Genomic DNA, 23,272 nt, shown 5'->3' on the forward strand with positions numbered 1-23,272 from the left:
ATGACCTTGGGATACATCACTGAGGATACGTCCCAGGTGCATCCATGCCATGTATTTTCGAATTGTTCTAAATACTTCTAAATAAATGTTCTAAATAGTATCTAAATACTGAATCTGAATATCTAAATACTGAATCCGGCAACTTAAAAACTGTCTGTATAGCCCTGACTCATGACACCTTGTGTCATCACTGTCATGGAAGGTTCAATCTTTGTTGGAGGTGGACTGAAATAGATGATCCCTAAGCTATAAGTTTGAACCAAAATGTATATAAAAACAATACAATTATAAAATAAAAACTAACTTTAAATCGTATATTTATACATTGTTGGGATAATATTTCAATAAATAACGTTTCTCAAGCTTTAGACGGGAGCTGCAGTTAAAACTAAAAGCCCCTTGAATAGTTGCAATATGTCACCTGATTGATTGATTGATTGATTGGTGGATTGATTGATTGATTGATTGATTGAAAATTGTATTAACCGTTTGTAGAATGGGTACAGTTCAAGGAAAGTACACTTCAATACAAAATGTACTATTAAAGAGGATAAAAGATAAAAACAGAAAAGGCACTATAAGACTTGTCCTTCATTTTCATTCATCAAAACATTTAAATACATAAAGATATACACATCTATGCAAAAAAGAAATAATAATAATTTAAAAAAAAATCATCATATAGGCCTACACGGTTGGAAAAAATTGAAAACTTGGCAGATTGTGCTGAAAATATATAGTAAAACAAACAGTACAAGCTGTGAGTGACTTTGTGAGCTTGTAGATCTGCAATTTCCACGCCCGTAGTATGGCTTTAACTCACACGCCCCTCCTTTGAGGGAAAAAAAGAAAAGGTTAATGACATCACTGTGCAGAGAAGCCAATGAACGAGCAGCATAAGCGGAGAGTACTATGCGTGTTCGTCATGTAGATTGTGTGTGTGTGCAGTTGTTGGTTTGTTGTGTCAGTGAGTGTGTATGTATTGTATGAATGTGTGTGTGTGAGAGTGCGTGTGTGTGTGTATGTGTGTGCGTGGCTGTGGTTGGATGCGTGTGAATGTGAACAAGTTGATTTTTTGTTCTTTTATTTTATTTTAGTTCTTCATTGTTTTACAAACATCTTGTTTTTTTGAAGTAAAAGTCATGGTGGAGCGATCAGTGAGACTGAACTGAACCCGGGTTGAGAGCGACCTTTAACGGACACGATCGCAGCGAAAACTCCCAGGAATAGACGCTCAATAACAAGCTCACCGCTTTGCCCCGCAGGGCTGCAAGAGATACGCTGCTGTTATGACAAAGTAACGGATTTTCAACAAGACATTTCTCCATGTTAAACGAGGTCGGATGCTGCACGTACGGCTGATAAAAGTACAGTTGGCCTGCTTACAGCACTTGTCCAAGAGCTGCTTGAATATATATTTTTTGTACGATAAGTTGTGTTTTGAGCCTGCGTGTTACAGTATCAGGCTAATTATGTCCGTTTTGCGGCAGTGAGAGTCCTGCCTTGCGTGCCTTTTGTTTTTTCAATGTGCGAAGTGCGAAAGTTTCCATTTTAAATGAGTTAATTGTATAGCTGTCACCTGGCGTCAGCCCAGTTAAAAGCAAGCAACAGAACAACTGTAAGAGGATAAGCCATATATAAGCTAATAGAATAGTCAGGGCAGGGGAAAATGCTGAAGACCTTGACTAAGAAGTTGAGAAGACACTCACTGAATGAGATTCACCCCTTTCAACTTAAGGTAAGTTGTTTTGGAATGATAGATCAGTAGTGTGGTTCTCGAACCTTTTCATGTCAAGCCTAAGGACCCCCAATTTGGCCTTAAGTTGGACCCCCAACTGAAAATACAAGATTTCACAGTTACCCCCAAGCTTTTTAGAGAAAAATATTTTCAAATATTATAAGTTTTAATCTTAAAGTTTATACGGTATACCTATTTGGATGCTATATCTTATTATGAACTCATTTAGCCGAGGACCCCCTGGAACCTCAAAGCTGGCCTGGGGGGTCCCCGGACCCCACTTTGAGAACCACTGGAAAAGATCTTCATTTAAATTGCTGCATCATCTCATATAAAACAAAAGAAGATGAGCAGGCTATAGTGGAAGGTGTGTTTATCTTTGCCTTGTGACATGTTAGGCAGACTTCAGCACTGTGATCATGGCCTGCCCTGTATATAGCCTTGAATGAAAGTCTACACACACACACACACACACACACACACACACACACACACACACACACACACACACACACACACACACACACACACACACACACACACACACACACAGAGTCTGTGTTTGGAAGTATGTGTTGTGTTCTTCTCAGGGAGTGTACTGTGTACTGTGTACGCCTTCCAAACCATCCATTACGGTGGTATAAAAAGGAGTTATACTACATGGCTCTTTTTTTTGTAGCCAGACATTTACAAAAGGAATGCACAGAATTATACAAACAATGCAGTGAAAACACGAGTTACCATTTACGCACACTCTCTCATTCACATAGACAAACAGGTGTGCCCACACAACACGACACACACACACACACACACACACACACACACACACACACACACACACACACACACACACACACACACACACACACACACACACACACACACACACACACACACACACACACACACACACACTTACACAATATTTATTACACATCTGTTTCTCCTCAGAGGGGAAATCTTTTGTGTGTGTCTGTACAGTAATGTCTCCACATTATGTTGTTCAAAGTGCACACACACACACACACACACACACACACACACGCACGCGTGTGTGTGTGTGTGTGTGTGTGTGTGTGTGTGTGTGTGTGTGTGTGTGTGTGTGTGTGTGTGTGTGTGTGTGTGTGTGTGTGTGTGTGTGTGTGTGTGTGTGTGTGTGTGTGTGTGTGTGTGTTTTACTAAACAAAGTTTAGTACTATAGAGTTTTCTTGACCCCCTCTATACAACACAGCTTTCTGCCGAGGGGTCAACTTAAAAGTTGTTCTCTGAATGTGTTTACGGCCCTGGCTGCTCGCTTTGCATATAAGTCCCTTTTTTGTGAGTAGAAGGGTGTACTATTGTACTGCATTGTGTATATGGGTCACTAATAACTTGCCCCATCCACACTACCTTTGTGTGCCAACCAGTAGGAGAGTTGCAGGAGCCATTTTGTGCCACAGCTAGTGGCTATTAGTTAAGGATACATCTTTTTTGAGTGGTGTAAACCACTCCTACAACTGGCTTTGTTAGTGCAGAAAAAATGAGCATGGTTGCTATGTTCACCCTGTTCACCCGGGTGTGATTTCATTACGTCAGACATGATTTCATTACGTCAGACAGGATATATAAGACCTTACACCACTCAGTTCACACGGGTGTGATTTTTTAAGTAAATACAATAAACTGAATAAAGAAATTGAAAATGTTTGAGAACCATTTGATTTACATGCTGTGCAGCTTACCAATGGGACTCCCCCCAAGTATTTGCAGTTAGTGTGGAAAATAAAGGTGAATTGTATGCAAACAAGCATTGCCTGAACCCTGGTGTGGCACACATGGAAAACTACCGGTATGTAAGTAGGTTCTGCATCCCCAATGGTTTTTACAAAGAGAGGCAGCTGACAAAACCCCCGGTGCTGTAAAAATCCCCAGTGTTCAACTGGTCATTTAACTCGGTGTACAAATGGAACCATTTTGCATTTTGTACACTCTCAGAGTTAAACCAACACTAAGGATTTGTACGGCGTGGTTATGAAGTAACTTTTAGACTAACCATAGTGGTATGCTGCAGCTGTCATTTCTTCCAAACAAACTCCTGATGAAATTCAGGTTCAAGGTGAACCAACCCAGCAAGCCAAATGACGTCATCATGACGTTATGATGACGTCCTCCGGTGACGTTAGGGACTAGGCCAGATCACAGTCCATATGGGGATGATCTTTACGTCATTTCCAGGGTGTCTTCACCAGTTTAAATAATATAGCTTATTCTGGGCCAGATCTGTACAGTTATGATATGACTACAGTTGATCTGCATGACCTTGATCGGACTCTCTCTGATTCATCCAGGGACGTCCATCTTAGTGGGCAGAATTTATGTTGGTTGAAATCAGGTGATATTCTGGGACAGATCTGACTAGTCTTGGATTGACTTGATCTGGCCACAATAAAGACGTCACTAATTTGTGTCTGGGAAGTAGTCTTGCGTATAGCCAGACAACTATTCCACAATCTCCGAATGCTATATAGTCTGTAACTACACCTCCCGAGTAAGGAAGCTGCCATTTCCGTTCCCGAAAATATATTTTAAAATATCTTTAGAGCTTATTTTTTTATTTCCTTTTCTACTAAGCAGCAAGCTATCTATACTTAGATTTTATATTTATATTAGGATAAATTTGCGCGACTGTAAAGACGAAACGGAAGTGGGGAGGAGGTTCCACTTCCTCTTTATATTTTACTCATGATAGCTCTTCCGTTGCTCCAGACTGTATGATGGAAGCATTCGGAAATTGCGAGAGGCAACAGTCTGGCAACGCGAAACTAGCTGGGAAGTTACCATCCTGTATGCCTGTGGTTTTCAACGTTTCTCATATCATTCTGCATTTGAGCCACGGACCTGTAATTACAATTTTCAAGTCTGGTTAGGTCTGACCCCGGTATAGTTCTGCTCCCGAGAGCTTACGCTAATGAATACTATTTACACAAGTCTAGAATTGGTCGAGATCCCTTTTGAGTGTTACAGTATAGGAAGAGCAAAGTCTATACCGTGACGCTGCAAGAGTGTGGGAGTTTGTCAGAGGATGAGGAGAATGTTTTCGCGTCAGTGTAGGACAGTGCTGTGTGTGTGTGTGTGTGTGTGTGTGTGTGTGTGTGTGTGTGTGTGTGTGTGTGTGTGTGTGTGTGTGTGTGTGTGTGTGTGTGTGTGTGTGTGTGTGTGTGTGTGTGTGTGTGTGTGTGTGTGTGTGTGTGTGTGTGTGTGTGTGTGTGTGTGTGTGTGTGTGTGTGTGTGTGTGTGTGTGCGTGTGTGAACTGGACAGCCTGGATACACTGACATTGCGAGTTCCAAGATTTCCATTGATCCAGCTTAGCAAGCTGCTCAGCGATGGAAGTGAGTGACAAGGATTTCATTCAAGCGTTCTTGACACACTAACATGCAGCAGCCATTCTCACTCCAGGCACACGTAGCACTTCTTCATTTGACCCATCATCAGCTTGTCGTTTCTGCTGTGATCCTCATTACGTGCATTAAACACTTTCAACCTGTTTTGGGCATGTCATTATAGGTGAAAATTCACACAAATAATAAACAAAACCAAAAAAAGTTGTATATTTACGTACATGCTCAAAAGAGAGTTTAAGGTGAGTGTGTGGAACTGTGGATTGGCTTTTTCCCCCACATGATATATATTACCATCCCACGATTAAGTATTAAATAGGGCTTAAGTGGTTTTGAAATAATTTAAGGCATTGTACTTGATAATCTCCCCGGAATTATATGTATCACTAAAGTATACAGTACAGCAGTGCTTTATTGCTCTGATGGAAGGCTTATAGCCGAAACACATAGGCGTTCGTTTATTGGTGTTTGCCAATAAAAAAAAGAAATGTGAGTACTTTGTCCTCCATTGATTTGAAATGTTGGATGTGCTACCTTTTGGGGATGTTTTTAATTCCTTTAAGTCTATGTACAGTACAGTATACTGGACTTTGCAGGTCTAGCACTCCACTCCATTGTTGATGCGCAACCTCTTTTTCTTAGTGCTTACTGCTTAGACTTACTTAACATTGCATAATTATTTTGAATTTAATTTGCTACACATGATTTTTGTAAGCTATAGTTACTAGGCACCAGACACTTAGAAAGTAAGCCACCCGTTAGTGTGATATCAACTTATCAACGGCTGCAGATATTTTTAACACAAATGCAGCACACAGTGGTGGGCTGGATGTGGTGTTGTATTGTTGTACAGAATCGATTGACTATTAAACTCTTTAAATTAAACACTCCATTCCCCCGTTCAACATACAAATCAGATGGGGAGTTCAGTACATGCCAGGGACCGGACCAGGGACCTCCTAGGGTCCTTGAGGGTGTTCCAGTATTAACATAATGTTTTGGCTATTCTAAAATAGCAAAGTTCACAACCCTTTGCGATGCGTTGTGAGATGGTAGATTTGCTATTATATAAAGATTTTGACTCCCTGGTACAACATCTGTTTAGGTGGGGGTTAAATACACATACATCTGAATTTGGGGGTTTGCATGAAACTCTTTGAGAACCACTCAGCTAAAGTGTAATGCATCACATTTTCAGTTCGAAAATCTGTTATTTGCGGTGAGTGACACAGTCGTATGACAAAGTATGAGTTAGGCTTAAGTCTGTGGTGGATGGTTGGGCAGTCCGACGCTATTTGTCTGAAGACCTGCTGTACTGGCTCCTTCTACCACATGCCTCTCTTGCTTTTAGTGTAATTTATCACACTTAAGTCACAACAACTATGAAATAATTGCTAGTCTGCACATCCAAAGCAGTGGCCGGGTGAAAAAGAATCAAATAGAAACAGGGAAACAGGCAAACTAGACCCTGATATGTCTGCTACAACAACATACATACTAGGCTACATCAATGCTCTTCATCTGGGAATTACTTTTACGCTTCCTCTTACAATTATTAAACGCTATATCATGTGACATAATAACTAGGTTACAAACATGCTACAATACAATGACATGTGCTCGCCTGACGGCCGGGGGTGGCATTTCATTGACTTCATAGCAAAATGGCCGCCGTGTGAATGGGCACAAAATAAAGCCTTATTTTCCCTACGGTGTGCACTGAACACCACGAGAGACATTGCTGCTTAACCACTTGGCTGCCAGTGTGTCAAACACAATTGCCGTTGACCTCGACCTGAATGCACCAGCTACGCCTGTTGGGTAAACTAAGGCAACAATGAATGAATGCCAGGAGGATATCCTCTACTTATTATTATTATATTAGTTTCATCTCAGCCAACAATTTAGAGAGATAGAGAACAAATGAGAAGCCTCTCCTTGTTGATACGTGCTCCAACGTTGAAGTAGCTGTGCATGGGTGTTGTCATAATTAGCTTTTAGAGGTCATGATCAAACAGTTTTACCAGCTTGATACAAGTGGGTGTGTGCAGTGCATTCCAGGTGATGGTGGGTGGTCCTTCTGCGTTTGCTCACACAAGTAGATTGTGCGTGCGTGCATCTCATGCCTTGGCATTGTGTGTGTCAGTGTGGGTGTATATGTGTATAACGTTTGTGATGAAGTGGTAAACATGATTTTCTTAAATGCAGGTGTACATCAACAGTAACACCCCTCGAGTCCCATTGATGCTACCATATTATGGGGCCTGTTGTGCTTTTGTGCCCATGCTGCACAGCAAACGTGTTACCAAGAAGGATTGTGGATCTGCTTTTTGCCTGTGAAAAAAGGCAAGCTTGTATGTGGAGGGAAAAAAAGGGTTTTTAATGTGTTCCAGGTGTGGATAACATAAAAAACTGGTCAACTAAAGAAAAGGCAACTCAAACAACATAACTTAATAGAGAGGTACAGGTGTCAGCCTCTCCCCATGGCAGCCCTCACTCAACTGAACCATTCCCTTTAAAATAGACTACAGACTCCACCCATGGCTAAGTAATCAACCAACCCCAAGGTACTAGAAATACACCAAAGGTGCTCCCCATAATGTAATCAGCTCTTAGTCTTCAGGCACCACACCCCACTACACAGGCTTCAAGGCAGCTCCGCCAATAACAGCATCTGCATAGATAGATAAACACAATATGTCACATAACAGCAGATCTGTGAACCTTCTGTGGGACTGAGAATCTACATGTCACAAACATACAATACAGCATAATAAATACAACTAGAAAAAGTGCCCCTCGGGGTCGGGGCACTGGTCTCCACCAGGGCAGGTCAGGTTGTGGCCTCCTGGTGGCGCTATAATAAGCCAATGTGAAAAGGGTGCCCTTAATTTCTTCTTACGCCTTGGATGGTAATTGGATGAATTGAGGCATTTTGTGTTTTGCAAAAATCCACCTGTTGGTGGTGCTATAACAGGCCAATGTGAAAAGGGTGGGATATATTCCTCAGCCTAGTAGGAATGTCTGTGAAATATTTCACGTAAATTGCACGCTGCGTTCATGATTTCAGGCTTTTTGTTCAAAACAGGCCAATCCTGTAAACTTTGAAAGCCAATGTTAGCCAATCAGGATGGAATATGAAATATCGGACAGATTTGTCTTGAGCACATGGCTATAGAGATACTGTGTAATGATTTTCAGGATGATTTTTGGACAAAATATGGAGGAGTAATATCAAAAGATGTGTTTTACAAAAGTCGGCCTCCTGGTGGCGCTATAACAGGCCGTTCTGGAAAATTTGGGACAGAGGTTCATCGTTGGCATCCAGGGAGTGTGTGTGCAAAGTTTGGCATCAACCGGGTTAACGGTGCCAGAGATTAGCTGTACACAGACGGACGGACACACACACACACACACACACACACACACACACACACACACACACACACACACACACACACACACACACACACACACACACACACACACACGGACGGAGTGCAAAACATGCTCTTGTAGCAGTGGCTCAGAGCCTCTGCCTGATGGTCTCAATAGTCTAATATCTCCCCCGGTCCATAGGGATATCCCTTTGGTCTAGTGGTTAAGATGTTGGACTTTCACGCGGGAGGCCCGAGTTCGAATCCAGGGTGTTACACTCTCTCCCCATGCCTTCGGCCTGGTGGAGACAATAAATGTGTATATTGAACATCATAAAAACCGGTACAATGACTGTATTGTTGAAAATCAAAATGAGTCTCCCAGAGGCTGCTCTGTCACAAAATGGCTCCGGTCTGTTTTTCTATGACACTTGTTCGGGGTTAAACTAACACACTCCAGATTTTATTGTCAAGGATACATCCTTAGTTGATTTCCATGTTCACATTCAGCAAGTGTTAGCAGGAAAGCTAACGCACACCAAATACTGTGGTGGTGGGGTGATGACCTCTGAGGCCGATTCTACAAATGCCTTCCAAATCACTAGTTCTTGCACATCTTCGTAATACTGTTTGTTTTTTTGTTTTTTCAGGGCTGTAAGTCTAGTAGAAACTGACTGTGAAAACCTTAACCATTGGTTAAACTTAAAGTACCTTGCTAAAACAGTAAGCAAATCAGTTCAATGCCTCACTGAACAAGTGAATAGCAAATGCAAAGCTGTCTTTTTTCCCTCTTTAATTTTTGCTGACAGATAGGCAAAGTCTGTACCACGTCGTACAGCATGTGCCCTTGCAATATGCAGTAATGATATTTGCAGAAGAAGAATGTGCATGCATATAGGCTCAGTACAGACAGACCAGACACAAACGCTGAACAAAACAATTGCATGGCGTTTCAAAAGCTTCCCATTTTGTGTTGATGTTCTGTAGTTATTAAGTCCATGCTTGACTGATGGCCTGCCACTGTTTGTTATGGGAGATAGACCTATTCAAATACTTGCAGTATTTGAATAGTATATAGTACACTACACACACACACACACACACACACACACACACACACACACACACACACACACACACACACACACACCTTTAACATACAAACCCAGTTAAATTGAGATTTGCATATTCTTATTTTCTTTTACGACCCATATGCAGTGACATACCACTGTGTGTGAGTGAGTGCATGGTAGTTCATCAGATTGTGAAACAGACTTGTTACTCAACTGGTCAGCAGCAGTATTGATAATACCATGGTAACCTGTTGAGTAAGGCACACGAAGGCAATGTTAAATTGAAGGGTTGTTTGTTGGGAGGCTGACTCAGAAACCGTCGAACCGACACGCTGTTTAACCGCAAACCAAAGCCGAATAACGCTACACACGCATATTATTGCTAAAGATTGTGACAGAAGTTTGAACAGATCTTTTCAAGTTTGCTAGTACTGTTGTGAGTTACACATTGACACGCTGAACATAGCAGACCTACAAGCTCACAATGCGTCTCATCCGTGGTGTGTTGTGAGCTTGATGGGTCGCAATGCTGTCGTGCAACAAAGTACAGTATGAATCTGACTTTTAGTCAGACAATAGTGTATCTGTTGTACTCTGGCCTGTCAAGTTTATATTCGAATCTACCTCATCATTTTCAACTGTTTTATCTTCATATACAGTCTTCACTAATGCCCATCATAAGATGGCAATCATGGCACCCTTTCTAGTGTTTACTCACTCTGTCTCATTTTTCTGGGCAGACATCAGCTGCTTTGAGCAGCAATGACGTCATCATCAACGTCTTTCCTGGCTGGGAAGTTAGCATACTGAGATAGGAGCCATTGTTCTTGCATTAATTATGTTATAATTTAGCTATTGAAAAATAGCAGATCTACAAGCTCATAGCGTGCCACCGAGTGGCGCGCTACGAGCTTGTAGGTCTGCTATTTTTGAAAAATCGTGAAAATGTGGCGCAAATTTTGGAATATATATTTTTTTCAGAACAAACGTTTTTAACGCAAATCTTCGTCAGGCCAAAATGGGTTAATGAAAAACCTCATTTGAAATCTTTGTAGCTAAATTACCAAACCTTAGTGTCTACCGACACTGGTAGGCAGACAGGCAGACAGGTAGGCAGACACTGGTAGGCAGACAGGCAGACAGGTAGGCAGACACTGGTAGGCAGACAGGTAGGCAGACACTGGTAGGCAGGTGTTCTGAAATGGTGCCATCTCTTATAAAGAACATTAGTGAGGACCAGTTATACGAAGATAGGTTGAAAACAGGTGCTCCTTATTTAACATGGACGCCATATTTGAGTTGATAGTCATGATATGTAGTCTGGCCATGTCAGGGCTTTGAAGCCTTGGATCCTTTCTCCTCTTTCCCTCTGTGTGAAGTTGCCAAGAGGAAGAGGAGGTGTGTGTGTGTGTGTGTGTGTGTGTGTGTGTGTGTGTGTGTGTGTGTGTGTGTGCGCGTGTGCGTGTGCGTGTGCGTGTGCGTGTGCGCGCGTGTGTGTGTGTGCGCGTGTGTGTGTGTGCGCGAGCGCATGTGTGCGCATGTGCCGTATACCCATGCATACACAAGCACAGATGGCAGCTGCGCGGCCGGGCCTCAGAGTGGTAATTACCAAGTGTGATGAACATTACTTAACTCTTAGCATTACAGTCTGCAGGGTTTCTGGGTTCAATCGAGGAATTGATTTTCTTTTTCTTTTTTTTAAGAGATAGTGTGGTTCAGGTTACACAAAAAAACAGGTTATCGTAGCTTAACAGTTGGCTTCAACATAAGTAAACATATTAGCTAAAGAAATGCAAGTGAGTTTGGAAGCACATCACATTTATGTGTGGCAGTTCAGTTAAACGTGTAAAAAAGTGGGTTCAGAAAAAAAACATTGCAGCTTTGTGCAAAGTTCAATATGATTTGTGCCAGCATTTGTTATGTTTTGCAATTTCAGTTGAGTAATTTGTATTTTAAATGAACTTTCGGTCATATTTTGTTGTAGGCAAGGCTCCTGCAGTTTGTAGGTAGGCTGTTTTTGGTTTAAAAAGAATAAATAATAATCTGCAGACCATCCATCCATCTTCAACCGCTTATCCGTAGTCGGGTCGCGGGGGCAACAGCTCCACCAGAGTGCTCCAGACTTCCCTCTCCAGAGCAACATTAGTGACTTCCTCCTGGGGGATTCCGAGACGTTCCAAGGCCAGTGAGTCGATGTATTTCCTCCAACTGCGCCTTGGTCTGCCCCGGGGTCTCCTCCCAGTGGGACGTGCATCGAGGACCTCCCTAGGGAGGCGCCCGAGAGGCATCCTAACCAGATGCCCGAACCACCTCAGCTGACTCCTTTCCAGGCGAAGGAGCAGCGGTTCTACTCCGAGTCTCTCTCGTGTGACTGAACTTCTCACCCTATCTCTAAGGGAGATGCCAGACCTTTTCATGCAAAGACTCCACTGCCTAAATCTGCTTCAATATTCAAAGCGAGAAACTCTCCCGTGGCTTTGTTGGAAGACGGTCTCACTCAGCAGTGCTGCTGCTCCTCACCAACATAAAGCATGTCATGGTTAATTGAGCAGGTCTTCATGCCATATCTGACCTCTGACCCCCAATCCTCTTGCAGATCTCCTATCATGGCAGTGGAGAGGGAGGGGAGAGTGACGACTCGGAGGGTGAGAACCAGGAACTTGCACAGATCGACAGAGGTAGGTTGCCTTTCGCCCATTATTATTGCATCATGTCTACACAGGAATTTCACTGCTCTCTCTATTACTCTTGGCACGTATTGCTTATTATGATTAGGGATGTCCCGATACACTTTTTTCGCTTCCGATCCGATCCCGATACCTCAATTTCTGTGTTAACCGATACCGAATACAGATACCAGTGTCGTGATCTCATGTTGTGTTTATAGCTATATCTCGTGTTGTGTTTATAGCAGACTCATCACTCAAATGTGCACTTGCAGTTTGGGCAACTCCAAAGCAAACTCCACATGTCCCAACATTTTATTTACCTGCCATAGTGTCAACCCCTTACCCCTGTGTCGGATCTGTGATTAGACTGGCATATTCACAGATACCGATATGACCCGATATGACAAATAAGGGCCGATACTTTTCCCGATACCGATACAGTATCGGGACATCTCTAATTATGATCATCCTTAATACAAATCATGTGAAAATTGTTGTTTATTTAATTTTCATGGCCAGCTTATAAAACTGAAATATGGGAACGTTTTACAGTATCCACAAAAAAAAGAAGAAAGCACACGCTTTTGTACTTAATGCACCTAATTATTTGGCACACAGCAAAGATACTTTTTGCAAGATTCATCATTTTGCACACGTTCAAATTCACACACACCCCACTGATGTTTCTTACATCAGTGGTTGTCAATGTGGGGAACCACCAGTGTCGAGGGGGGGGGGGGGGGGGTCTGAGTATACAAATGGAACCAAATGGATACTTACGCTATGGCTGCAGCTATCTATTGCCACCGAGCACCATTGATTATTGTATAAAAATCATACCCATGTGAAGTGAGGGGCGCTCTTCATAAATCATAAAACATCATACTGTACATCATCTCATTCCGGCCAATCACAATTTGCGTCCTCACTTTTGTCTTCAATGTTTGTGTTAGGACAATGTTTGTGTTTACACAAACCCTCAAAGCTGGACACATAGAAGCGACTAGCGCCCCTCAATAATTCACCCCTACCATACTGGTTAGATTTGAACAATGATGGGGCTCTGTGTGGCCGGATGCGTGTATACTAACCTGGGAGGGGGTCCTCGAAATGAAAACGTCTGAGAATCCATCGCTGATCGTCCTCTCCCGTCCTTTTCAGAGCGGTGGAGGAACTGCGGCCTCACCCCGCTGGCGACCAGCCAGCAGCACAACCAGGGCCCTCCCTCCCCGGCCCGGCTGCGCCGCCTCCGCCTCCTCCTAGACGCCAACCTGGACCGACACTCCTCTGAGGAGGAGCTGGAGAGGATCGGCGACAGCAGGAAGTGGGCGTCGGCCTTCCATCACCACCGCCACCACCACCCCCACCACCACCACCACCCCCACGGTGACCATCAAAGCAGCGCGTCCAGCGACGAGGAGGTGCGCGACCTGTGCGTCTGCGGGTCTCCCCCGGCCTCCGTCTCCACCAGGCCTCCTCCGGTGGAGCCGGGGCCTCACCTGGCCGCCTCTCCCAGCCCGGTGCTCTTCAGCTCCAGCCCGCCGCGCAGCCTCAAGCCCCCCCCCACCACCATGCGCTTCCAGCTGCATGCGGTGGTGCAGCAGCCTCCGCCGGTGGCCCGGCCCATCATTCTGACCCACTTTGACCAGTCCTGTGGGGCGGCCCCCTACAGGAAGCACCGGCACAGCTACGGAGGGGGAGGGGAGTCTGTCAGGCCCAGCCTGGATCTGGAGAAGATGCAACAGGTTAGTATATCACTGGCTCCGGTCTGGTGGAAACGCAGTTAATGGTAAATGGTGCATTTATATAGCGCTTTTATCCAAAGCGCTTTACATAGATGCTTTACATAGATGTACATTCGTACACCGATGGTGGAGGAAACCATGCAAGGCACCAACATGCACATCAGGGCTCAGAGGCAGTTAGGGGTTCAGCGTCTTGCTCAAGGACACTTCGACACTAACTCTGGGGGAGCCCAGGATCGAACTGGGAACCTTGCGGTTCTCTACCAGCCACTCTACCCCTGAGCCACTTCCGTCCGGCAGCCATATTCTGGGCAGAACATTAGCCAGAAATAGCCAAACAAGTTCACAACATTCTGACGTTTGTACATTTTGGAGAAAAAAAAGATGAGTTTATTTTACTTTGGTACTGTAAGGATGCCAATGCTTTTTCATTTCATTACAAAATATTGAATGCAGGCCTTTTACTTGCAGCAGAGTATTTCTGCATTGTGGTATTGCCATCTGAGTACTTCTTCCACCATGTTTGATGATGTTAAGTTCATCAAAGACCAAACATATCTTTGTTTTTGTTCTTATGGTTGTATAAACCCTGCACACTGCCAGGCAAACTAGAGGACAGGATTAGAACCCCAGACTACAATGATGCCCCCCACCCCCCTTACCCCCCCACCCCTCCCCCCCCCGGCCTTACCCTGTATGCACACACAAACACACAAAGCGACCCCCCCTAGCCGGACGCCTGCCACCACGGTGGTCTGGCTGGAAGGAGATGAAGGCGAGGGTTCGAGGGAGGCACGGACGGCAGATGTCCGTCCCGGTTTCTCACAAAAGCTGGCGAGCGAGGAGGGGGAAATGAAACGACGGAGGGGCGGAGGAGGAGGATTAAATAAACAAGAGAGAGAAAAAAAGAGAAAAAAAAACGACAGCCACTAATGAGTCATGGAGAAGAGAAGCTGCTCCGAGCTGATCGTTGAAGCTCCCAGCGGTCTTGTTGGCTCTCTAGTATGATGGTGGGGGGGGTGGGGGTGGGGGGGGGGGGTGTAATATGTGTGCTCTCGTGGAGACTAAACTACAGGTTTCAAAGGTCCACCATATGTTCACAGGGTTTTTCGGGAGGGAGAGAGCAGATGATCACACACAGCAGGCAGTGAATGAGAGCTGTGTGTGTGTGTGTGTGTGTGTGTGCGTGTGTGTGTGTGTGTGTGTGTGCGTGCGTGCATTTGGGGGTCAGAAAGAACTAACTAGAGAGAAGTAACTATTCTTTCTTCTATCTATACCTTCTTTCTTATGTCTATCTGCCTGCCTGTGCATGCATGGTGTGTGTTGATCTTTTAAGTATTTTTGCTTTTTGCTTTATCATTGCGTATATGAGTGTATCTCAGTGTACGTGCGTGCGTGCGTGCGTGCGTGCGTGCGCGTGCATTCAGTCAAGTGGAATGGGAGGTGCTGCAAGGGAGTACAATAGGGGGCCTACGGAGGTAGCAGGCAGACGGTGCTCAGCTCCAACATTAACCCTTTATAGCTTGGCAGCGTCAACACGGTACACACACACACAGGAATTAAGTCCTACGTGTCATTTTAACCCTCAGGGTTAAATTGACGCTGAGGATTTTGCTGTGCAGTCAACCAGCTCTCTCCTCGCTGGCAATGGAACCATGTCCCCCAAATGTCCTCCATTACACTATATAGCGGATTCGAATGAAAATCAACCGATAAACGCCAGTAGGTTACCTATCAGGACGATCTTAATCGACCTACTGCTTGTATACTGGAGCCGACTGGCTGCGATTAGGAAACGCGAAGACGCCCGATGTGGCGTTGGTCGCGTTGTCCAACTAAATCTAAACCTACCGCTAACCTCATTCGTAACCCATTTGGGACCAAGGCCGATTCTAAAATAAATATATTTTTCTGAAAAAACCTATGTTTCTATGTCAGTGGTGCTCAAACTATTTAATGTCAAGCACCCCCAGAATTATCTGAATTTGGCCGTGGACCCCCATCTGAAAATATGTTGTTCAAGTGACTGCCCCAGAGGCAAATAATTGAGTTAAAAACGTTCGCTCTGAAAGAATATATATTCAAAGATTTGCGACACATTTTGACGATTTAAAAAAAATAGCAGATCTACAAGCTCGTAGCGCGGCACTCGGTGCCGCGCTACGAGCTTGTAGATCTGCTATTTTTCAATAGCTAACGTACAACATAATGCTTAAAACACCAAAATGGATTTCCGTCCTGAATGGGTTTTAACCGGCCACGTAAGTCCGTTTCTCTTCCATGTTTCCTATTCGCAGCCAGTATAGGCTCCCTGTATACATGCAGTATAGGTCGATAAGATCGTCTTGATGAGTCACCCGATTATCTGGTTCATAACATTCATTCACATGCGCGGGTGCAATGTAACACTATGTGTAATGTATCCTTCATTACACTGTAACAGCTAGTGTGTAATGTACAGTTGTGGGAAAAAGCACTCACAATTTTTACTTAAGTAAAAGTATAAATACTGCAATATAGAAAGACTATAGTCCGGAATTAAAAAAATTACTTTGAGTAAAAGTATAACAGATCTCTAAATGGCAATTTTTTGAAATGAAGTGGTTAGTGTATGTTTTGTCATAATAATCAAACGTTTTCAAATAAATGTAGTGGAGTAAAAGTACAATATTTGGATCCGAGATGTAGTGCCAGTGGAGTAGAAGTAAAAGTATTGGAAATTGGGAATACTCCAGTAAAGTAAAAGTACCACAAAAGGTACAGTACAGTACTTCTGTATGTACTTCATTACTCTATAGCTCTATAGTGTGAATCCTTCATTACACTCCGTGTTATATAGACACTTTTGCAGTGTTTCCGAGCCCAAACATGGTGAAATATCACAGATTCCATACATACACGCCTAGAAAATCCATACATATTACACTGACATCCTCCCCATAGACTGTGAGTCGGTCCAGGAGGGGGCGCCATCTCTACTGAACTTGAGCCACAAGAGACAACACAGAGTGAGCTAAAGCGTGCAAGTTGCCGTGTCGAACGTTCGGTAGAAGCCGACTCAGCCCCATCCGAGTTGTAACCCAATAGCACAGAATCGTAAATAATGTCAAACTCGATCTCACCCAAACACTGTGAAATTAATAGCAAAGATTGGCAATTCCGTACATACACTACTAGTGAAAGCCACGCCTCCGTCGCGGTCAAAACCGTAGTAGTATAATATGTATGGATTTCCAGGTTTTCTAGGTGTGTATGTACGGAATTGCCAATCAGTGCTATTTCACCGTGTTTGACTGGGTTGGAGGCGGAGCGAGCATCCTTGCAGTGTCGTGATTTCTTTTCACCCTAAAACATGATCATCATGTATTATTATTATTATTATTATTATATAAGGATGAAGATCTTTTTCAAAAAAGTGTACGGTATTTGTTATTTTTATGTGGACACCCCACCAAGTAATCCCTGGAAGAAACCCTAAATACAAAGGGAAGACATCATTGCACATAACAACCACACTAGGGGCTCCATTTTTGTCACCGCTAAACCCCTTATCCCTAAACTTCTTTGCCTTGTTTTACTATTTTGCAAAACATTTTTGAATAGTTAAAATGGTCAGTCTACAAGCTCACAGCGTGTCAATGTAGATTGGCTAGTTGAACTATTCAAAAATGTTTTTCATTAGTAAATTAGTAAAAAAAAAATGCAAAGAAGTTTAGGGATAAGGGGTTTAGCGGTGACGAAAATGGAGCCCTAGGGGTCTAATGAAGTACTGTCACCATACACGAAATAAATACATACAATACAAAAACTGGATAGAATACAAAAATCATGGCACTCCATCTTTAATAGAGTTCTACAAACCATTTGTATGCTCTCGCTTATAGAAGTCCATTTGAGTTACTAAACACTCAGGATTTTATAGCATATAGGCAGTGATGGAAGAAGTACTCACATGTTTTCCTTTAGTAAAAAGTATCAATACTGCAATATACATTATACTGTTATGTTAAAGGTATATTCAGTGATTTCACTTAATTCCAATATCACTTATTTTTTTGTTTTGTTGTGATAATGCACCCTTCTATAGAGTGTGCTGACCATATACGGAGTTCATCCCTGTCCCCAGTTCACCCCTGGGGTAAAAAAAAATGTAGGTTTTGTTTTTGGCTAGGTGGCCTTCCGCCAATCATGATCGAGCAGGGGCGGGCCTTGGTGCACGTGCTGTTGGCCTGTTGCGTATCCCCCCACTTCGAATGCCATCAACCCATAATCACCAGTAGGTTACAAGACTCATCAAGACCATGGCTTGGGCCGTGGCTCAGCGGTCCAGGCACCCTAGCCGGTAGCCCGAGTCTGGCAGTGTGCCGCAGGTTCGACTCCCGATCCTGACGGCCTTTACTGCATGTCACTCCCCCATCTCTCTCCCCCATTTCCTGTCAGCCTACTGTCTGTCCCTCTATGAAAAAAATTATAAATAAAGCCGCAAAAAAAAACTTTAAAAAAAAGACTCATCAAGACCATGAAGTGGTTAGTGTGTTTTGTTATAATAATAAAAATATACAAAGTAACTATAAAGCTTTCATATAATTGTAGTGGCGTAAAAGTTAAATATTAGAGATGTAGTGGGGTAGAAGTAAAAGTACTGAAAATCAGAGAGAAAGTAAAAATACCTGAAAATCTTTAGGACTTGAGTACATGGGTTTGTCAAAAAGCAGAACAGGCGGATTTATGCTTTTGAAAATCGATCCAAACTGAAAGGCTTCAGGGGGACCGGCTCTTCTGGAAAAAGGTTCGAGTTCACAGCCCAAATCTAGGACACGTCCGTAAAGCAGTGTGTTTGACAAACACGAAGTGCAACCGTGGACCCCGAGCATGTGAGAGCAGCATGAGCTTTCAACCTTGTTGATACATTTATTTATCTCATAATATTCTTAAAGGCCCAGGGGTCAAGGGGCCAGCGGGCTGTTTTCTTTCAGCCTCTGTTAATCCATCATGCATGCTAATCCTCGCCCAAGTGCTCAGATGTGGGACTTCCATTGTTTTGTCAGCCTGATTATCATGGATGATGACCAACAGTTTGTGTGGCAGATGTCCATTTTTTTTTTTGCGCTGATCGGTGCACAATTTGGGAGACACTTGTGCATGAACATGGCACAATCCGATCAAGGTTGACAAGGGCAGACACTTGTTGCCAAAGTCATCAAACGCTACAGCTTTGATTGTTCAATGACGATTGAACGAGAGGAAATATGGAAATCCCCAGTTGAACAGCTTGAGAAACAATTGGCACACGGAGGCTCCACAGGTTGTTATTGGGCAGGGGGACGACACACAATCTGCAACTTATTATAATTAATAAAAATGGGATTTTAACCAGCCTGTCTGTATGGTAGAGTATGCTAATTAAGCAATATTACACTCCAGGGTGTGCTTTACTGTCATTCACGGCACGCCTGCGTCTGCAAGCGCCAGAAGTTCCACTATACATGTCATTCTCAGAGGCAAAAATTGTACTTTTACTCCACTACAATGATTTGAAGACTTTAGTTATACTTTGTAGATTTTCACACACACACACACACACACACACACACACACACACACACACACACACACACACACACACACACACACACACACAGCTCGGCAGCAGTAGCAGCAGGGGTTTTGTGCGGCCGTTCTTCCCAGGGCTTCCCTTCCCCCTTTGAGAAGCTACCTCCCCGACCACAAGACCACGGCTCACAATTCCTTGATTGTGAGCCGCCTCCACCCCCGCCGTTCACGAGAATGGCAGAGCTGCGTGGAAGGCGAGCCTAAGGACAGGATATTACATAAGCCTCGTTTGACCCACTGTTTGCTCCAGTGAGACGGCACTTCCTTGATCACCCTGATGATTCAGCGTAATTGACGTGAACTCAGTGTTCAGTTCTGAACCACGCACCGTGCACGACGTTGCCCTGTTTTACACGTTGGAAATTACACTCAAAACAATACGGCGACTGTGTTTTGTTTTGCGATGTGGCTCGCGCGGTACACAAGTCGTCTAGACTATATACTGTTTTCCCAAACACTGGGTCGGGACTCATTTGTGGGTCACAGACCAATTGTTATGTTTCACATCTTGAGTAATCATCCCATTTTCTTTTCCTACATGTAAAAACATACAAAATGTTTAATGTAAAATAAGTGTATAATTTTTAAAACAAAACCTACAAAGAGAGAAGTTGAGGGCCGACTCACTCCAGCTCTTCTATTGGGAGCATATGGATTCTCCCCATCGTTAGGCTTTGGGACAAATTCCATAAATGAGAAAAAATATATAATTAAAAACAGTACAAGCTGATCCGCTTGGATCAGTTTGGATTCCATGTGAACGTCGATTCTCTCTTTTGGGCCTCTATACTTGAAAAGTTTGCGCAAAAACATTGAGGGGTTCTCAACATTTTTGGCTGGGGACCACCGGAAATTCTTTGGCCAAGTCTCGCGACCCCCACCCTGCCCCCCCTCCCCCCTCCCAAAAATAGTGGACATCGCAGGTCTACAAGCTGAGAACATGTCATGTATTTCCACCATATAGTTTCTTTGTTTGAAAGCATAGTTTTTAAATATGTAATTTCTTCTGTATATTTTAAGTTATTTGTCATAGCCTAAAAGGGAATGTATACAGACAGTATATATAATTTTCTAACATTCAATGCCAAAGACAGGATACACTGTAGAAACTATCCATGGTGAACTAAATATATTAATTAATTTAATTCACATGAATAGCTATTATTTTTTTGTTCCCCACAGAAAATGCTGCTGAAGAAGAACTGCGGGGGGAAAACACGCACAATAAAGATCCGGGTGAGTTCAGTTGTTATTGAAGCTGCTAACGTTTAACCGGCGGAGTCAGGTTAGCTAACGTTCCCACATGAATAAAACAACATGTTGTACTTTGTACAAAAGTACCATACTGTACATGTGCCCAATGTATGGTACTTTTTCATCAGGCAAGTGGTGATAATCTGAATACTCTCTCGCACACGCGCACAGTGCACACACACACACACACACACACACACACACACACACACACACACACACAGTCCCTCTCTTTTATGCAGTGCGACAATAGGCCGTCCAGATCTAGGTATATCCATTACAGCGGCGATAAGGTTGCAGGGTTGCTCGGTTCCCGTGAACAGGCCAGCCTGTCTGTACCTCGATGCCCCTCCAACGCCATGCTGGGACGGCATCTGGCACTCATGTTTGTTCCAGGCTCTCTATAGTGACAGAGCCATGCTTGCTCGAGTCATGTGACAGTCCGCCGTGAGTTTGCTTTTTGCACATCAAAGCCAAGTGAAACAAACAATTCTATAATACAATGGTCTGACAACTGTCAGATATTATCACATCTGACAGTAACAGTTATTACGCTAGTTTTCCTGTGAGTGAAAAGGAGTAGGCTACATTTTTCAGCCTCTAATATATTCTCAGACTATATACCATGACCTCACGAAGATGTAATTGACACATCGAAACGTTGTCACTTTTTACCTGCACCCTGATATAATAAAATAAGGGCCTAAATCGTCTGAGCTGCTCCAGTGCCTTCTTGTTCGCATATATATGTCCTGCTCCTGAGATGCACCAGACTGGCCTGCTATAGGCTAGAGGCGCGGCTGGAACTCCCTTCTACATATTCTCAGACTATTTGCAGAGTGTTGATATAACAAAAACTACTGCAGTTAGCAGTCTGTATGGTAGAGCAACCTTTTTCTTGACCGGCTGACAGGGGGGGGAAGGGGGGGCGCTCCTTGTGCAGTAGTCGTGCACCATTCGGGGTGCATACGTTTGTTAGACAGGCATTAGTCCGACAACACTGTTGCTTCCAACATGCATGGCCGGTTACTTACAACTAACACATGGCCGGGTTAAAACTCACTATTGAAAACCTCAAGGGATGTGACCGTGACGTATATACCGTGCGCCCACTTTAACTTGAAATTTACAATGCTAGCACTTTTGAATCTCTGATGGAGTATATTATAGTACATTGTGGGTTTTATATTTAGATGGCAGGTATGTTGTTAAAACTCACCTGTGGCTCCCGACATGCCCGGCAGGGTAAAACGAACCCGTGGCCGGTTAAAACTCACCCGTGCGCGGCAAGTTATCACTATAACCTGTGGCAGGTTAAAACTAACCCGTGGCTTCCTGTGAGGTTAGGTTTAGGATTGGATTTTGGGTATGGTGTCGGCCTCATGAATGTATAGGACTGTTTGTTAGTACGTCGGGCCAAACACATGCACCCACACTACTACTAGTCACACTTTCAAGGTTGTTGTGGTGAATAGATCCCATGGTGTGTGGGGATCGTATCTTAGCAACACTGAAAAGCGCCAACTCCGAATTGGTCGTGTCATGAGTAAAGGAGCCAATGAGATACATCTGGGCGCATTCTGCAGACACCAGGTTCTCACAGCAGCTGCCCAGGCAGTAAGTAGCATTAGAGTATGCTAATACATTATTCACTAGCAAGAAACCACACCACTGTTCAAGATTAGTAGTATTTATTTGCACAAATGAGATGTGGGTGTAATGATGAGGAGCCCGGGGAGGGCGAGACTGAGGATGGGGACGTAGTCTCGAGAGCTTGACGACCGACCTGCTCACCCGGGAGCGGTCGGTCGCCTCTGCTCGGACGCTGCCCCCCCGGGGGCTCCTAGGAGAAGGAGAGAGAGAGAAGTGTTAGCGGGGCAATGCTGAGGATGGAGGGGGTTAGTTGGGGAGGAGGGGGGGGAAATTTGACAGCGCGAGGCGGTATCAACAGGTAAGTAATGATATGAGGTGTGTATTTATGCTGTGGGGAATGTTACGTGATTGGCTGCGCTGCCGTGGAGACACGGGTGAACTTGACGAGGAGATAGGGATGGGAGTGATTTAGGTTGAGCAGTGGGTGGTGTCCACTCCTGAATCTACGTTGAACACAACTACATTAAATGGCACGTCTGCAGCGGTTGGACGTGGTCATGCTGCTCTATCATTGAGAAATGTAGACCCTGCTGTTGGTTAGAACAGTGGTTGTCAAACTTTTCAGGCTGTGACCCTCCAGAATAATCCTATTTAAATTGGCGACCCGCCAACCCTGACAAGCACTTGGAATGTAGGAGTTGAGGCATTATTAACATCTTCGGTTCCACAGATACACACAGATACAAAGTGAGGCGTTATCTAGTATATCATTTGGCCTTATATGTTTGACCAGTTTTTATAGCATTGTTTGTTGATTACTTTCAACTTT

The 23,272-nt window shown here is 43.9% G+C and overlaps 1 protein-coding gene across 1 annotated transcript in view; it reads left to right on the forward strand.

Annotated features, from left to right (window-relative positions):
- The first annotated feature begins 906 nt into the window (after window positions 1–906).
- Window positions 907–23,272, forward strand: part of LOC306942895 (uncharacterized protein) — a 28,912-nt gene continuing 6,546 nt past the window's right edge. The window contains exons 1-4 of the mRNA XM_079529063.1: window positions 907–1,738; window positions 12,166–12,247; window positions 13,400–13,983; window positions 20,779–20,832. Of these exons, the coding sequence (XP_079385189.1) occupies window positions 1,670–1,738; window positions 12,166–12,247; window positions 13,400–13,983; window positions 20,779–20,832 (789 nt within the window). The 5' untranslated portion in view covers window positions 907–1,669. The remainder of the gene's footprint in view (window positions 1,739–12,165; window positions 12,248–13,399; window positions 13,984–20,778; window positions 20,833–23,272) is intronic.

This window comes from Electrona antarctica (genome assembly GCF_951216825.1).
Source record: "Electrona antarctica genome assembly, chromosome: 18".
Taxonomy (NCBI): Eukaryota; Metazoa; Chordata; class Actinopteri; order Myctophiformes; family Myctophidae; genus Electrona; species Electrona antarctica.